Source organism: Dromiciops gliroides, chromosome 4 (assembly GCF_019393635.1).
Source record: "Dromiciops gliroides isolate mDroGli1 chromosome 4, mDroGli1.pri, whole genome shotgun sequence".
In the NCBI taxonomy this organism is placed as follows: domain Eukaryota; kingdom Metazoa; phylum Chordata; class Mammalia; order Microbiotheria; family Microbiotheriidae; genus Dromiciops; species Dromiciops gliroides.
The window spans coordinates 350,777,396-350,796,318 of NC_057864.1; the positions used below are offsets into that span (position 1 = coordinate 350,777,396).

Consider the following 18,923-nt stretch of genomic DNA (forward strand, 5'->3'; position numbering starts at 1 on the left):
CATCACTCATACCCTGGAACAGATTATTATATTGCATAAAATGTCAAAAAAATGGGTAGCCAAAGGAAATTGATTTGGTGGTGGGTTGAGGTATTTGATCAGTAATAATGAAAAGATTGCTGCATGTTGATCTTTCTGCCTTGCCCTTTTCCCTGATTATAGCTGCAAATTGCTGTCACAGACTTTTTTAAGACTTGTCGAGAGTCCATAATGTTCCAGGTACTATGAGAACAGAAATATAAACATGTAGCCCTTGCTTGACTCTCCCATGGCATCTCAGAGAATGTGGAGACCCACTCTCAGGAAGAACGAGCAGGAGAGCACCTTGTCTCCCACCAATGCTCAGATTAGAAAAGCAATTTCTTCCTGTTGTGTTCATCTGAGACTCCAAAGGTGAAGCCAAATACATTTCTATGCATATTTATACATTGATCATGCAAGAAAGGTTTTAACTTTTGCATTTTTAATGAGCTGGTAGTAAGGCAAATAAATTATAAAAAGTATGAAACCCAAGGGCAAAGAAAATAATTTTCAACTTTGTTATTAGAGAATATGGATTCTTGAGGGAGGATACAAAAGCTTATATGTTATTAGTAAAGCTGAAACATCCACTGTAGGGCTGCTGCCATCAGTAGATCTGTGACTAATCCAGCTTCCTCTCCCATGATTCCACCACCGTAGAGGGGACAATTGGCTTCAGCTTTCCTCTATTAGCATTTGCAGTCATTGGGGGGGGGGGGCAGGAGGAGTAGATTTTATGTGACTTGCCTTTCATCAAGGGCCCAAAATGTATTTAAGATTCATACTGTGTAAAAACTCCTCCTATGAACAAAGCCTCATGGTCAAAGAGATATTCAGTGTAGCTTAAAATGTTTTTCTCTCATTAGATCCACAGAAGCCCAGAGAATTTGGGTTAAGCCATTTGACTAGACCCTAGACCAGAAACATTTACATTTTTCATTTGGAAATATTCAATTCAATTTGTCTTTATTCTGTCCCCATGTCCCCAGATCTATCGAATGTTATTATCTCTTGTGTTTTGAAGACAGAGGCGCCTCTTTTCTTAATGGATTTGTTGGTTGTTTACATCAATATTAGTAGGTAGAGACTAATAAATAGGTATCTTCATATAGAGATTTCCCAATATAGTGCAGCCAGCAAATTAGTATCTTATTGCAGAGTAGGGCTGGCCAGGCCAGTCCTCTGGTAGTTTAGCTTTGAGATGGGAATGAAATGAGACAGTAATAGTGAATTTAACAATGAATAACAATCAGAAGGATATTCGACAAAATATTCAGCAGAGGAAACTTGCTGACCCAGTTCAGTACACTTCCCCTGAGTCAGGTGTTGCCCATGGTGGTCCACTAGTCAAACCTCAGAAAGGTCGGGGCTTTTTGTGCTCACGTGACCCAAAAGCAACATCAGTTGTCTCCACCTTTAGTCCCCTGAGCCAAACAGACCTGGAGGATGGTTACAATACTTTTGTTTGTTTTGTTTTTGTTTTTGTTTTGTTTTGGTGAGGCAATTAGGATTAAGTGACTTGCCCAGGGTCACATGGCTAGTAAGCGTAAAGTGTCTGAGGGTGGGTTTGAACTCAGGTCCTCCTGAATCCAGGGCCGGTGCTTTATCCACTGAGCTACCTAGCTGCCCCAATGGTTACAATACTTTTTTTTTTTTTAGTGAGGCAATTGGGGTTAAGTGACTTGCCCAGGGTCACACAGCTATTAAGTGTTAAGTGTCTGAGGCCGGATTTGAACTCAGGTACTTAAATTTGTTCTGTTAGGTCCCAGAAGTCAGAACCAGGAGCACCGAATGGCTGTTATAAAGACTCTGGGGCCGGTGCTCTATCCACTGCACCACCTAGCTGCCCCTACAATACTTTTAAGGAAAATAAGTAGTCCAACTCTCATGGTAGCTATTCCTGCTACTACACTTATGTATAATTATAGTTACATGATAGAACTATAGAGAATAAGAAATTGACCCTTAGAGGAGTTTTAAAGCAGGTTTCCTTTCATCTTTATTCACCTCTGTCACCCAGCAGTGTTCACTCAATGAATCACAGGATTTAAGAACTGGAAGGTAACCCAGCAGTGATCTGGTCCATCCCATTCATGAAAGAAATCCCCATTAGATCATACCTTTCAAGTCAAAACAGACTTTGCTTGAAAACACTGAAGGAGTGGAAGCCCATGATTTCTCAGGGAATCTCATTCCACCATTGGAGAGCTGTAACTGTTAAGGTATTATTGTTTGTTTGTTTTCTGACCTAATGCCTAAGTTGGTTTCTTTATAACAGCCATTCAGTGCTCCTGGTTCTGACTTCTGGGACCTAACAGAACAAATTTAATCCCTTCTCCACAGGACAACCCTTTAAATACTTGAGGGGCCGATAACTCCCCCCGCTTGAATCTTCTCTTCTCTAGACTAAACTGCCTTAATTCATTTAACTGCTCCTCATGACAAAGGAGGATATGCAATCATTAGAAAACATTTACTTCTTTTCATGTAGAAATGGGAAATTTCTGGTAAATCCCAAGATCTATTATACCAATGAATTTGGTCTTTGTAGTAATACAATTGTAGCATTTGCTAAGCAGCATCAGCTGAATGTTGTGGTTCATCAATTAAATCAGCCTTTATTGAAAATCAGTGGCACAGACAAAACTGATGCTAGAGAAACACTTCTGAAGGGAATGGAATCTTGCTCTAGAAAACCGGAAAACTGGCAGAAATTTTTAAGCCTACCTCAGGAGGCTAATGAAAGACCAAACAGATTTTATGATAGACTTTGTGAGGCCGCTAGACAGTACACCAGATTGGATCCAGTAGATTTAAGAGATTCCTGTATCATTCTCAACACATTTGTTTATAATTCACTGCCAGAAATACGCAGATACTTTCTGAAACAATGTCCAGACTGGAGAAATCTCTCAGTAGATAGAATTAAGGAACTTGCAAATTATGTCTTTGACTCATGTGAGGAAGATCCAGATCACCCTAAACAGAGCATTCTGGCACCAGCGATTCCTAGTCAGCCATGTGGACACCGGAGCAAGGACACTAAGGTGTGTTGTTACTGTCGTAAGGAGGGGCATGAATTGAGAGAATGTAGGACTTGGAGAAGAAATTCTAATTCTAATTACAGGCGAAATCAAAATAGAAATAGATCTTTTTGGAGGAATACAGAAAGGCAGTACCAGAATAATGGTAACCAAGAACCCCCTCAGAAGAGGACACAGGAATGATGGTGTCTTGGGGAGGAATGAAACAATGTCTAATATAATCAGCTATTTACATTCGTTTATTATTTATATGTCATTATAGGAAGATCTTGCTGCTTCTTATATGATCTAATATCCAATTTTAAATCTCACAGTTGATTATGTTGCTTTTCATACCTAGAAGAATTGCAAGGTGCCAGTTTTGTGTTCATTTCATAGGTTAATTGAGCAAAGGAAAAGTTTCATGACCCAAGGAAGGGACACATTTATAAGCAGCAAAACTAAGAGCCCTGGCCTATCATTTAGTTTTTTAATAACTCAAACAATAAACATTTATTAAGCACCTACTATGTGCTAGGAACTATGCAAAGCACTGCATTTATAACTGACATATCATGCTTTAAGGTAGAAAGTGCTTTATGTAACATGTAATTCCAGCCTTGCAACAAACTATGTAAGAAAGGTCCTATAGGTTTCAATATTCCTGTTTTACAGAAGAGACTGAAGTTCAGACAAATGCTGTGACTTGCCCATGGCTATATAGCTAGTATGTGCAGGAGGTGGGATATAAAACAGTAACTTAGATCCAGAGATGGGAATGACATTAGAGTCCATCTTATCTCAGCCCTCCTCATTTTGCAGATGAGAAGACTGAGGTAAAAAGAGGTTAGTGACTTGTCTGAGGATACACAGACAGGAAGTAGCAAAGTCAAGATTTGAACCCTTCACCCTGGATTCCTCCCACTACACTATGCTGATTTCTGAATCATGTTTTCCTGGCTTTCAGTCTAAAATTCTAACCACTCTTCCATACTGCCACACTTTAGGTATCAGGCAGCCATTCTTTCTTTTCCTCAAATCCAACATACCTTCTTACATGCCCATGACTTTTCATAGCTTGTCCTCCTATGTCCGGAATGTATTCCTTCCTCCCCCTACCAGTTAGAATCAAGCCCAAGTTTCCTTCAAGATTTGGTACAAATGCCACCTTTTACATAGGCCCTTTCTGATTTCCCTTCTTCTAGTGCCTTCTTTCCAAAAATTTTCATATGTATGCATTCATTTCATATAGATTTTGTATGTACACGTCTCCCTAGAAAGAATGTAATCTCTTTGAGGAAAGGGGATGTTTAACCTTTTTCTTTTGATTCTCAGTGTCTGCATCTCTGTGTGTGTGTGTGTGTGTGTGTGTGTGTGTGTGTGTGTGTATTATTAAAAGTAGTAAAGAAGGGGCAGCTAGGTGGCGCAGTGGATAGAGCACCAGCCCTGGAGTCAGGAGGACCTGAGTTCAAATCCGGCCTCAGACACTTAACACTTACTAGCTGTGTGACCCTGGGTAAGTCACTTAACCCCAATTGCCTCACACACACAAAAAAAGTAGTAAAGAAGTCCTCATTCAGAAATTAAATCATTTTAATAGTCAGTATTGTCCTTGTACAAATAAAGGAAGGAAGGAAAGGAGAGAAAGAGTGGGGGGAAATTCCTTTGAGGGATGAAAGAAGAAGTTTTTCCTCCGTTGACTTCCACCTTTCACACCTCCTGAACAAGACCACTACCCTGGAGAAGATACCATGGTTCATTCATTCTGCCCTGTGCTTGCTCCCACAGGGCTATTGTATGTTGGCTTCAGCGCCTGCATGTTTGGCCTGTACAGCTTCATGCCAGTAGTCATAAAGAAAACCAGCGCGACATCCGTCAACCTCAACCTGCTCACGGCAGATCTATACAGCCTATTCTGTGGACTGTTTCTCTTCCACTACAAGGTGAGTGCAGCTAGGAACCTTGGGAAGAAGCACTCTATTGAACAGATTGCTAGTTGATGAGAATGAAGCTATCCAGGGAATTTGTCTATTACTACAGTGGGGGACTGTCATATGTGTGGTGATACTTCCTAGGACTTTTATCCCAAAGCCTTTTAGGTTCTAGGAGCAGCAGGTACAAGGCCACCAAGAAAATTCTTGTCTAGATTTTTTGATGTATCATAATCTGCTGGGCAAAGGCTTGAACATCTAAGCAGGTATGGTCCTCTAATGAGGCCTTATTAGAATCCCTCATAAAGTAACACCATCCTCATAACTTAGTTTTATAAAGTATTATAGACACATTTAAGACAGGTGTGGGGTAATTTTGTGTGTTTCTGAGACAATCTTTCATTTTATATTGACATTTGATCACTTTTCTCAGTATATTCCAGAGAAATTGAATTTAAGTGTATCATATGCAATGCTTGCTAAGAGTATTTTGTTGAAAATGTACTCCTGATTTGTAATGTGACCCCCAAATGACTAGAGTCAGTCAATAAGCATTTATTAAGGACCTGTTATGTGTCAGGCATTGTGCTAAGTACTGGGGATGCAAAGAAAGACAAATGATAATACTTGGCCTCAAGTAGCCCACAATTTAATGGGAAAGACAACATGCAAATAACTATGTACGAACAAGGTGTTTATATGTATGTGTGTATATGTATGTATATGTGTGTGACAAGTAGGAAGGCACCAGAATGAAGAGGGATTGGGAAAGAATTCCTACAGAAGGTGGGCTCTTAACTGATACTTGATAGAAGCCAGTAGGCTTCCAAAGGAGGGAGAGCATAGGCATGGGAGATAGAAAGAAAAAAAAAAGCCCAAAGATGGAATATCATATTCAAGGAAGAGCAAGGGAGCCAATGTCCCTGAATTAAAGACTATGTGGAGAATAATAAGGTGTAGGGTGTGTGTGGGGATGGATGGGGTAAACTATAATGGCTTTGAAAACCAAAGGAAGGATTTTAAGTTTCATATTGGAGGTGATAGGGAGCAACTGAGTTTAGTGAGTATGTGGGTAACATGGTCAGACTGTTGATTTTGAGGCATGTCACTTGGATGACTGAGTGGAAGATGGAGTAGAAAGAGTCTTGTAGCAGGCTGACTCACCAGCAGGCTACTGCAATAGTCCAGGTATAAGGTGATGAGAGGCTGCACTAGGGTGATGGCAGTATCAGAGAAGAAGGGGGCATATTTAAGAGATGTTACAATGGGGAAATTGACAGAGCTCTGCTACTGATTGGATATGGAGAGCATGAGATAGTGAGGAGGCAAGAATGACACCTAGGTTGTGAGCCTGAGGGACTGGGAGTATGATGGCAGGGGTTGGGGAGAAAAGAAAGAGTATGAATCAGGTATAGAACTCATTGAGGAAGGAATAGGTTTGTCCTGAACATCTGTAGACAGCAGCAGGACTGGAGGAACTGATTAGTCCAGGAGTTGCACCAGAGAATGATATATGTAAAATGTTATTAATATTACTGTTAGCCAAAAATTGAACCTAAATGCCATGGAAAGAATAGTGGATTTGAAATCAAAGGATCTAGGTTCAAATCCTGGACCTGTGTGTGGCTTTGGACAAGTCATTTAATCTCTGTGAATCTCGGTTTTCTCATCTGTAAAATGAGAGGATTATCCTAGCTGATTTCTGAGGACTTTTCTAGCCCTTAAACTATGATCTTGTGACAAGTACTTATCTTAGATATGGGAGGGAACTCAGAGATCATCTAATAGAAGCAGCTGGTAGGTATCGCAAGGGATAGTGTACTGAACCTGAAGTCCAGAAGATCTGACTTCAAATTTAACCTCAGACATTTACTAGTTGTGTAATGGTGGGCAAGTCACTTAACCTCTGCCTCAGTTTCCTCATTTGTAGAAAGAGGATAATAATAGCACCTGCCTGAAAGGGTTATTGTGAAGATTAAAATAGATATTTGTAAAGTACTCTGCAAGTCTTAGAGCACTACATAAATGCCAGCTGTTCTTATAATTATATAGTCCATCCCTCTTATCTTTTCTAAGTTACTACATTCATAGTGTCCTCACATCATGTAATTGTCAGAAAGATGCTGGGTTTGAATTTTAGAAGACCTGGCTTTTGAATCCTGAGCTGAGATTTAATATTTGTGGAAATGTTTTCAGTCATGCCCTATCCATGGCCCCATTTGGGGTTTTCTTGGCAAAGATACTGGAGTAGCTTGCCATTTTTTCTTTCTCCAGCTCGTTTTACAGATTAGGAAACTGAGGCAAACAGGACTAAATGACTTTCCCAGGATCACATGGAAAGAATTCCTACAGGAAAGACTAGACTAGCTAGGACTGTCTGAGGCTAGATTTGAACTTAGAAAAGTGAGTCTTCCTGGCTCCAGGCCTAGCACTCTATCCATATCATGCTATCTCTCTGGGCCTCAGTGTCTTTATCTGTAAAAATGAGGAGGGTTGGACTAGATGACATCAAGGTTCTTCCAGCTCTGTCTATGATTATTTAGCTCTTGATTGATAAACTGTCTAGTATTGTTCTCTGCACAATTTCTATAGAGGCAGCTAGGTGACTGGATAGAGCAAGGAAAACATAAGTTCAAATGTGACCTCAGATACTTCCTAGCTGTGTGACCTTGAGTGAGTCACTTAACATCTGCTTCAGTTTCCTCAACTACAAAATGGAGATCATATAGTAACACCTATCTCCCAGGGTTGTGAGGATCAAAGGAGATAATATCTGTAAATCACTTAGCACAGTGCTTGGCAATAAGAAGAGTTTGTTTTCCTTCCTTCTATATATTGATCTTACCTACCTCTGATAAAACAAGTTAAAGTCCTGTTCAGTTTTCTGTATTTTAATGTTTTACTTTTAAAAATCTATCTCAGGGCAGCTAGGTGGCTCAGTGGATAGAGCACTGGCCCTGGAGTCAGGAGGACCTGAGTTCGAATATGGCCTCAGACATTTGACACTTACTAGCTGTGTGACCTTGGGCAAGTCACTTAACCCCAATTGCCTCTCAGACACACACACACACACACACACACACACACACACACACAAATCCCCCCCAAATCTATCTCATATCTTATTACCATTTCTGAAGGAACAGAACAAAGGGAGATATGTCTGTATTCAAAGTCACTTTTTAAAATTCTTTAAGTCATGGGATCTTAGATTTAGAGCTGGAAATGACCTGAGAGGCCATCTAGTATAATTCCCTCATTTTACAGATGAGGAAACTGAGGCCATTTATGGTTAAGTAACTTGCCTGAGGTCATCTAAAGAGTACACAGCACAGTTAGGGTTTGAACCTAGGTTCTCTCATTCCAAATCCAGCATAATTCCTACCTCAAGAAAAAGGAGAGGGACATCTTATTCTAGTGCTCTGGTAGAGAGAAAGAAATAGAATAGGAAAGACACAAAGCACTGAGCTGCCACTACATGTCAAAAAGCTATCTTCCCGGAATAATGGTTTTATTAGGGGGAAAGCTCCCCTCACAGCATTCCTTTGTTATAACTACAGCAGTGATTCTCAAATTTTCTGGTTTTCTCTTAACACTCAAATTTGTATGGGTTACATAAAGTCTTGGTAATTATGAGTTTATTATTAAATATTATTAGTATTGATAATAATATTAACCTTAGGAGCCCCCAAAAGGGTCTTTGGGACCCCTCAGGAATCCATGCACTACATGTTGAGAACCACTGCACATAGTATTTACCCTGCAATATTTATGTCCTGCCACCAGGTGGGAGGAGAGAGTCATAGTCACCCAGTCCTTAGCCGAGAGCATTCCAGAGAGAAATCAATACATTTTCCCATTAATTAATAAAATGGTAAACAGTGCAACTTGTGAAATTTAACCATTTAGCTACAGTAGCAAAAGATATGTAATACTATAACTGAGTATCTTTTGGGTTCTTTTTTTTCATTACTGGCATATTTTGTTTTCACATTAAAAGCTTTCATGTGTTACCCTGACTCTATGAGAAGTCTCTTGTGACAAAGTAAAACAATTAAAAAAAACAAATACAGTGACCTCATCTGAAAGTACATGAACAATTTCAAAAACTAATACAGTGGCCTCATCTGAAAGTACATGTAACATTTCACATCTGTAGGAATGCCTCACCACACACCTACATACATATGCAGAGAGCTTCTCTTATTTTATTGGGAATTTTTAGTTAATAGAAATCTATTTTCTCTCCCTCCCATCCCTACCCCATTGAAAAAAAGAGAAAATCAAAACAAATTCTTTGCAAAAATAATCATAATCAAGCATGTATCCAAATAGATATTTGTAATATATAATTAAGTTTATATAAATATATCATAAAATAAATTAAATAAAAGTATATAAATTCATCACCTCTTTCTCAAGAGGTAGATGGTATGGTTCATCACTGATCCATTGTAATCATAGATGATCATTGTATTCCAAGTTGTTTATCTTTACAATTTTGCTGTTATTTTACAAATTGTTCTTCTGATTTTGCTTACTTCATTTGGCATCAGTTAATATGTCTTTTCATAGCTATTTCCTCATTTTTACATAACTAATAACATTTAATCATTCATATTTCACAACTTAGTCAGCTATTCCTCAATTGATGGGTATTCTTTCAGTTTTATACTTAAAAAAAAAAACCAACCCTGCTATAAATACTTTTGTACATATGGTACCTTTTCTTTCTTTGTTCTTTTTTTGGTTATTGGCCTTTATCCTCTGTGATTTAAATATTCACAATGATGTCCCCCAAACACCCTGGCCTTACAGTTCAATTTTCTCAAATCCTATCCGTTCTGCCTCAGCCACACACAGGGGTTATCACAACTTTGACGTCATCATCACATCAAACTCTTCTACCACCATGATTTTCAATTCTGAATTTCCCCACTCTCAAAATAATCTCCTATCCTTTCTATCCAATGGTAAAGTGCTTAGCAATAAGAAGTACTATATACTTATTCCTCCCTCCCTCCATTCCCCCCCCCTTCCTCATTCCCTTGCTCCCTCCAAAGCCTATTCATAGCAGTATTCTTTCTTGAAATTAAATGCATTGGGGGCAGCTAGGTGGTACAGTGGATAAAGCCTGGCCTCAGACACTTGACACTTACTAGCTGTGTGACCCTGGGCAAGTCACTTAACCCTCATTGCCCTTAAAAAAATTAAATCCATTATCATCCACTGTCATACTGGACATCTCCACCTGAATATCCCAAATGCAGCATATATAAATGGAATTCATCTTTTCTGCCCCCACCCAGGAAATATTCCCCTCCTATAAACTCCCCTACTTCACTTGAGGGTATCAACATCCTTCCAGTCACCTAGGTTTAGAATCTCAGAATAATCTTTGACTTTTCCTTTGTCCATACCCAACCGGTTGCCATGTCTTGTTAATATTACCTCCAGGTATCCTGCATTCTTCCCCTTTTCTTTGCTTACACAACCAAACCATGGTTCAGTTCCTCCTCATCCCTTGGTTCAACTTTTTTTTTTTTAGGCAATGGGGGTTAAGTGACTTGCCCAGGGTCACACAGCTAGTAAGAGGTTCAACTATTTTAATAGCCTCCTCATTGTTCTCCTTACCTCCTTTCCAAGTCTCTGTCCTCTTTGATGTATCCAAAATAGCTGTAAAAATGATCTTGCTACAAAAGATATTTGACCATGTCATTCCCTTGCTCAAAAAATTCCAATGGCACCTTATTGCCTCTAGGAAAAAGTAAAATTCCTCAGCCTAGCATTAAAGGCCCTCCTTCACCTGGCTCCCACCTACCTTTCTAGACTTATTTCACATTATTCCCCTTTGCTCTCACTACAATCCAAGCAAACTGGCCTGCCAACTGTTAGCCAGAGTCAACAAACCATCTTCTCTCTCCATGCATTCACACAAGCCATCCCCTACTCACTGTATATATTCCTTCCTCACCTTTAGCCTTTCAGAATTCTTTTCTTTCAAAGCTCATTTCAGGTGCCACCCTCTTAGCAAAGCCTTCCTCTTTCCCTTAGGTATTAGTACTTTTTCCTTCCTCAAATATTTTTAGAGTGCCAGTGTCTCCCTTGTCCCTTTTTGTTCCCTATATTGCATTGTATTTAGCCTGTGCACCTGCTATATCCCTGTAATGGAATGGAAGTTCTTTGAGAGTAAGGACTGTTATCCTTTTTTACTTTGTAGCCTTAGCACCTACCACAGTGACTTGTACATAAAAGGCACTTAATATGCTGAATTATGAATAAGTTGAATTGTTTGGAATTGAACTGACTACCTACAGATGCTCACGTGACATTGTACAGTGAGACAGCAATGGATTTGGCACAAGCCTGGGTTAGAATCATGACTCCACTAGTTATTACCTGTATGACCTTTGGCAAGTCATTTGAACCTCTCTGAGCCTCAGTTTCCTCAACTCTAAAATGAAGGATTAGGACTGGATGGTTTACAGAGCTGCTTCCCTCTCTAAATCCTATGACCATAATTATAAGCAACTTGCTAATGTTAACACTAGAAGCAGCTCCCTGGGAATCTGACTATACCTACAATATGTAGTTCTGGCCTATCCTTGGGTTTAACTCACTCAAGATTAAATTGATCTCAACTTCCTACCCTCCTAGCAGCTTCTCATTTTTAGCACTGATCTATATGGTCTTTCCTTTTAAGTCAGAGGATCAGCACAGAAGGAGAGATGAAGCCCTTTTTCAAAGCATCCGTGCTTCTGAATTTATTTTGTGCAGTAAATATCTATTCCTCAAGTGAAATAAAATTTACTTCATTCTCTCTTGCAGTCACCAGGGTCTATCCTAGTTATCATCACTCTTTTCTGCAGCTGTATGATATTGTATTTTCAGTACAGCATTTGGCTTATTGAATGTTTATGCTCTAATTGGTTTTTCTGATAAATATGAAAAGTTTAAAGTGTTTATTTTCTGGCAATGTCTAAGAGTAAAAAAATTTTCCCCATTATGAAAACATACCAAAAAAAAAACCCCCAGGAGATGTGCTTATAGTTTTTTAACCCATGGTTGTCTCCAAAAAATAGGTGTAAAGAACATCTGTTTTTCTGTTATTTTTTATCTATTTCGGCCTTACTTTCACTGACAGTAAAACTCTCTTCTGTCAACCATTCATTAATTTGTTTCCCTAGAGCAAACTGTCCCACCAGTGTTAGAGAAGCATATATTGAGAGGTGAGGGCCAGTGTCACAGAGATAAAATTTTCCTGGCCTGAATTAAATGACTAAATGAACTTCTCTTGTCTAGGATTGATTATTCATTTTGTGTTGTTTTCCACCTGTGGAAAATCCATTCTATCCCCAGCCCAATGGGGCCTGCCCTGTTCTTGGGATTTATCAAGACATTGACCAGTCACTCAAATTTCCCTTCCCTGAGAAGTGAATGGCCTGGCTCTAAATTGGAATCATCTGAAAGGTATAGTGCTCCTTGAAGACTATCATTTTATGAGACTTTCAAGAAACAGTTAGATTTTTTTTCTTATGCTACAATTTTTATCACCTGGCAGCATTATTGAACTCAGAGCAGTAAATCTATAAGAAATCCATAGAAAGTACAGGAAATGAGCTTTACTGGGCTTCAGAGACTCCAAAATCAAATGGAGAGAGATTTACATTGAAGCTTTTTTCTTTTGTATGGCAGCTTCTAGCCAAGAACCTTGGCAATTACTATAGACAAACCCATCAAGACAACCCTGGCTTGAGAATGCACATAGATCACGTGAAGAATCCTTGTATACAGTCCCACAGTTCAGGTTTATATAGACACCTTGCTTACTTAACGTAACATAAACAGAGTTCTGTCCAAATGCATCATTGTAGCCTGCCAGCTACGTTAACAGAGCAGGTCCTACCAAGATAACAAACTCTCTTCCCAGGAATAACCTACTTATGTGTGGCTTGTCAGCAAAGAGTCAGCCACCAAGTGATGAATTGTATGACCACAGCAATTCATGAAGATATCTACTAAGCCAAAGAAGGTTTGAGCTTTGTATAGGTTAAAGGAGGACCCATATCACTGAAATCACAAATGTTGTCAAGGTCACCTCTACGGTATGGAGCTCATGAGAAAAGAATGAATTAGGGAAACAGTATAGTACCTTCATGAGAGAAACTGATTTGGAGTCAAAAGACCTACGTTTGAGTCTCAGTTATACCATTTAACTGCATGTTACACGGGTCAAGTCACTTGACTTCCATGGGGATCAGTATCTTTATATGTAAAAAATAGGTAGGAGAGGGGAAGCTAGGTGGTGCAGTGGATAGAGCACTAGCCCTGGAGTCAGGAGTACCTGAGTTCAAATCTGGCCTCAGACACTTAACACTTACTAGCTGTGTGACCCTGGGCAAGTCACTTAATCCCAATTGCCTCACTAAAAAAAAAAATAGGGAGGAGAATGGGAACTAGAGGGTCTATAAAGTCCTTTCTGGCTCTGAATTGGAAAAACAACTTTAGGCATTTGATGTTGAAAAGAATTAAATGTCTATATGTATATCTTATCAATTTTTTTCATCTCTAATGGTTTTAAAACAAGAAATTCCTTTTCTTCTCTATTCTTGGTGAAAGTGTATATGCATACTCCAGTATTAGGGATATTTTTAAATTTTGAATCATACCTAGGATTTCATTGGCTTAGATAGGTGGTGGTGGTGTCTGTCCTTCGTGCTCAAAGAGGACAAAAATGACATCATGATGTCAGAGTCAATGTACAATGTGTCCTACTGGGGCTGATCACACTGATACAAGTTTGGAAGGCTCTACCACAGGTCACGCACAAAAAGTCCATTTGACCGTGAGAGGAAATAGGTATATAAGTAAGGTAGGTAGATGATGCATAAACAGGAAGACAGGCAGAACAAGTATTTTATAAGGATATATAAGTGTATATAGAAATATATAGATATAGATATAGATATAGATATAGATATAGATATAGATATAGATATAGATATAGATATAGATATAGATATAGATATAGATATAGATATGCCTCCTACATGCCAGACACTGGATGCTGTGAGTGGAAAATACAAATACAAGGAAACCAGCTATAAAGAGGAGCTTGAAAAGAAGGTGGGGAAAAGGGAAGAACGAGTAGGGTAATCCTCATGAATAAACTCTAGTCAAAGGTTAGGTAAACTCCCTCCATCAATGATGGTCATAGTAGAGAGTGTTGTTTAAAAGCACTTAGAAGTTAAGTGACTTGCTCAGGAACACAGAGATAGTATGTATGTGAAGTGATGACCCTTGTTGTCATGGTTCCAAGTCTAACTCTCTATCCACCACTCCATAATGCCTCAGGTGAAAGATTTGAACTTAATGTACATTGCTTCTACCCTGAACTTTACCCAGGAATGATATAACCCTTTGCTTGTACTCATTGTTCAGTCAGCAATTCATCCACCTTCTATTTCTTTCCTTGCCATGTTCTGACCCTTAGTCCTGATTCCAGCATCTGAACTTCATAGCTGGCCACAATGATTTGGGGAACTTCCTCTGTGGTTTTTTTTTAATTTTTTTTTTTTTAGTGAGGCAATTGGGGTTAGGTGACTTGCCCAGGGTCACACAGCTAGTAAGTGTTAAGTGTCTGAGGCCGGATTTGAACTCAAGTACTCCTGACTCCAAGGCCGGTGCTCTATCCACTGTGCCACCTAGCTGCCCCAAAACTTTTTTTTTTTATTTTTGTTTTTTGGGGTTTTTTTGAGAGGCAATGGGGATTAAGTGACTTGCCCAGGGTCACACAGCTAGTAAGTGTTAAGTGTCTGAGGCCAGCTTTGAACTCAGGTCCTCCTGAATCCAGGACCAATGCTTTATCCACTGCGCCACTTAGCTGCCCTTCCTCTGTGTTTTTAACCAGCTTATTAATGGAAAGACAATGTTGGAGCTTTAGAATTAAATATAAAAAATGCTTCTGTCTTCACATGTCTCTGTATCATTTTCTAAACCAATAATCCAAGTTAAAACTCAATCCTTCACATGCAAATTGGGAAGTCTATATATTTTGGGAAGGAGGAGAAGGAGAAGACAAAGAAATCGTAATAATCCAGTAATTGATTGTACAAATAAAACTATTAAATTTCTCCACTAACATGACACTATCCTGCCCTTTCATTCAAAATAACTCACCTTTTTAGGAGGAGGTGGAAGCCAATATTCCATGTTTTCCTTGATTATCGTTAAGGAAGGTAATTGACTTAAAACTCTCTATTACCTTATCCATAGTTCAGTGTCATTACTGCATTGCTTAAATAGCTATGTTTGAGAAAACTATGAGATTTTTGTTTTAATTGTATTCATTTAAAGTTAAAGCACCAAATGATGAAGGTTCCCCAGAAGCATGCTACTTAGTCAAACAGCATGGTGGTTCTGGTTTCTGAATAGTTTGATTCTACAGGATCTCCCACTTGAACCATAATATCTAAGTAGAAAGATAAGAGGTCATCATTACAAACTTGATTCCCATGCTGGAACTTCAATTTGTTATACAGATATTCACTGTTTATAAGAGAGAAGCCACTTGTCCCTTGCAAAAGAAAAAAAAATCTGGTTTTCTTGAAAATGTAATTAACCCAAGATTTTTAGAATTTCAATATTGTTAGTTTTCATCAGGAAACTTTCTGTATATTTAAGTCTCTTCATTTTTGTGCTAAATGTTTTCCCCCTTCAGATACTATAAGTGATTTTCTAAATCTAAAGATTTTCTTATATTCTCCACTCCCTTTGCCAGTAATTCTGGTTATATACTTTGCTATCAAGTCCAGAGACATCATATTCTATCATTTGTCATTGTGCCAAGCGCTCTAAATTGTATTCCACGCTGACAAGCTCATCCTACTATTTGTTACATAGGATTTGGCAGTGAAAATTCAATTGCCTGGAACAGGGCAGTAGTTTTATTAACATATTATGCACTGAATTTGAAAGGCCATAATTCTTGACTTACAAATACGAATGGCAAAGACAACAACAGAAAAGGAGACCTATAAATGCAAAGGATGAAATGCCCAGCCAGCTCTGAAAGGGAATAGGCTAAAACCTTCAACTATAGCTAGCGTGTGGTGCACAAATCAGAACCTCCAATCTCTACCATCTTGGATAGGCCTTAGATTTCATTGGTGTGGGGACTTGCCACTGATGAATTTGCATCTAAGTCTTCCCATAAATTCCCCATAAAGTAATCATTCATTCATTAAATCTGTCAACAAAAACTTATGAAGTAGGTATTGTACATAAGGTATTGTAATAAGTTCTGCGTATCCCCCCCAACATGGTCTGCTTCTTTTCATTTCTTAATGGTATCAATACAGCACTAGGCTGTCCTTTTGTTGTCTCTCCTCCATGCTTTGTGACTAACCACCTCTGTTTCCAATCATTCATGTCCTTAATGACATATTTTTTTTTCCATTTCTTGCATAGAAGACATCATTGGCCATCTCTTGTCATTAGGATCACCTGAAATTTTGATTTTTCCAAGATAGTGGTTAAAGGGCTCCCCATAGCAAGGGGTCTTCATTGCACTCAACAGTTTAGAGTTATGCCTGTCCTGACTTTTAATTAATTAATTTATTTATTTTTTTACTTTTAGTGAGGCAATTGGGGTTAAGTGACTTGCCCAGGATCACACAGCTAGTAAGTGTTAAGTGTCTGAGGCCGGATTTGAACTCAGGTACTCCTGACTCCAGGGCCGGTGCTCTTATCCACTGTGCCACCTAGCTGCCCCCTGTCCTGACTTTTAAATCCCATGCTTCTCATGGTAAAATTGCTTACATCTGTCACAAAATCTCACTATTCTTGATCTCAGATACTATTTTGTGGGTTGCCACTGAATAAAATTATAAGCAACTTTATGTGTGGAATTCTGGGAAGTAAAAGACAGAAGGGACATCACTCTAATCTGTTCAGTTCCATATCCCTTCATTCTCAGGGCACTGCTACCCTCCCCTACTTGGTTATAGACATGTAAAAAATCTGCTGTACTTTCTATTTTAAAGGGACTATTTTTAAAAAGCTGTAGCCTTTGTGCACATGCTGCCCTTACATATAAATGTAACTATAAATGGAAGATTTCAGAACTAATACTTAGACGCCCACTGCCTTTTTTTCATATTTATTCCATGCTTGCTTACTCAACACTAGAAATTCAAAGGGGAGAATTGAGGTAACTATAATTAAAGCCCAAAGGCCTTTCACCTGTAAATATCAAGGTGAAAGAGGGATAAGCACCTTTGGCCTTGATTTTACACATGCTTCACAGCCTCCCTCAGGAAAACCTTTTGAACCACTTCCATTATCCAGAAGAGAGAGACAGAGATCTTAGGAGTGACATTGTGAGGCTGAATAGTAATTAGACCCTGATTGAACTCCACCACCTCTCTCTCTTGTGGTCTCCATGTTGCCCTCACATCTCTTCCTTTCTCCATGAGAACCAATCAGATTACTGAGCTCCAGATCTTAAACAAATGCTTAGGACTCATAGAAAGATTCTGGGCCGGAAAGAAACATCCATAAGAGCCACATGGAACTATTCTTTTTCAAATCTCCTCTTTGAGTCTACAGAGATGGGTTTAGAATCCTATAGGTGAGACTTCACTATTTGGAAATGGAGCAAAACTGCATATAAATATTGGTTAAGAGATAACAATAGTATATTCTTCAGAGTTAAAGACATAGAACAAATGCCCAAATGAAAAGAAGGTTCTCTCTTTTTAAAAAAATCATTATCATAATATCATAGATATTTTTGCTGCTAACGAAACTGTCTACCCCCTTTAAAATTCTAAATACCTATTTATAGTCATCTGACTACTTCTCTGTTATTTGGTTGTAAATTATTTTTTAAAGTCTCAAACTCTGAGAACTATAGCTAGGGTATGCATTTTTCTGTTAGCTTCCCATCAGCTTTATTCCTGAAAATGATGTCAGGAAGGCCAAATTACACAGAAGGAAGGACAGTGTTCTGCAGTTACCCTGTGATGTTCTCAGCAGGACTGTCTTTCATTTGAAACTTTCATGCCAAATGCCCCATAAAAAATGTATAATTTTGTTCTGAAATGGAAGGATTGGGTTACCTTAAATAGCAAGAAATATAGTAAAACTTTCAGCAGAATTTTATAAATCAAGGATAGTCCTTGAACCTGTGTCATTGGTTTTGACAGGACTTTTCCAGGAAAATTTCAAGGGATAACCTATCAAGTCCTTGAGAAATTACATCTTTAGAACTTATTTTTAGCAAAATTTAAAAGACTGGCTAAAAAAGTGAAAATGTTAGTCTTCACAAATCTTAAGCTCCTGATTCTTTGACTAAGTCAAATGCTTATTTGGGTATTATGAAGACATGGTCTTTGGAAAGTCTTCAAAGAAACATACACACAAGCATATACATAACATATACTGCATGTGTGTTTACATAGATATGTATATGTGTGTATGTTAGTACCTTAGAATACTTATTGAATAGTATTACTTTATGTGATGACAGACACATAAATATCAAATTTTTCTAAGAAGTTTATCTAACCCATTTACTTTTCTGTCAAAGCCATCTTGTACTCAGATTTGTTATTCATAAATCATCAACCAGCTAATGTTAAATGTTATATATACCTGGCAAAAAAAAAATGAGGATGCTGCATAAGACTATAACAGCCTTCTCCAAGTTAGTCCCAACACTAAGAAATAACTATGTAATATGCTAAGTATGTCATAGAGACTAGTCATAAAGGCTGCTAAAGGCTATAAAAATGATTTTATAATAAATTGCTTGCAATTTCATGTCTATGGATATCGTTTCAAAAGGTTAATCAAAGTTTTTGGAGAACAACTTTAGAATATTATACCTCAGGGGCAGCTAGGTGGCACAGTGGATAGAGCACCGGCCCTGGAGTCAGGAGTACCT

General features: G+C 38.5%; 1 protein-coding gene across 1 annotated transcript in view; it reads left to right on the top strand.

The window, feature by feature from the left end:
• The window catches only part of SLC35F1 (solute carrier family 35 member F1), a 584,647-nt gene that overhangs the window by 526,254 nt on the left and 39,470 nt on the right, over positions 1–18,923 (top strand). Inside the window, exon 7 of the mRNA XM_043963476.1 lies at positions 4,833–4,987. Within this exon, the coding sequence (XP_043819411.1) occupies positions 4,833–4,987 (155 nt within the window). The remainder of the gene's footprint in view (positions 1–4,832; positions 4,988–18,923) is intronic.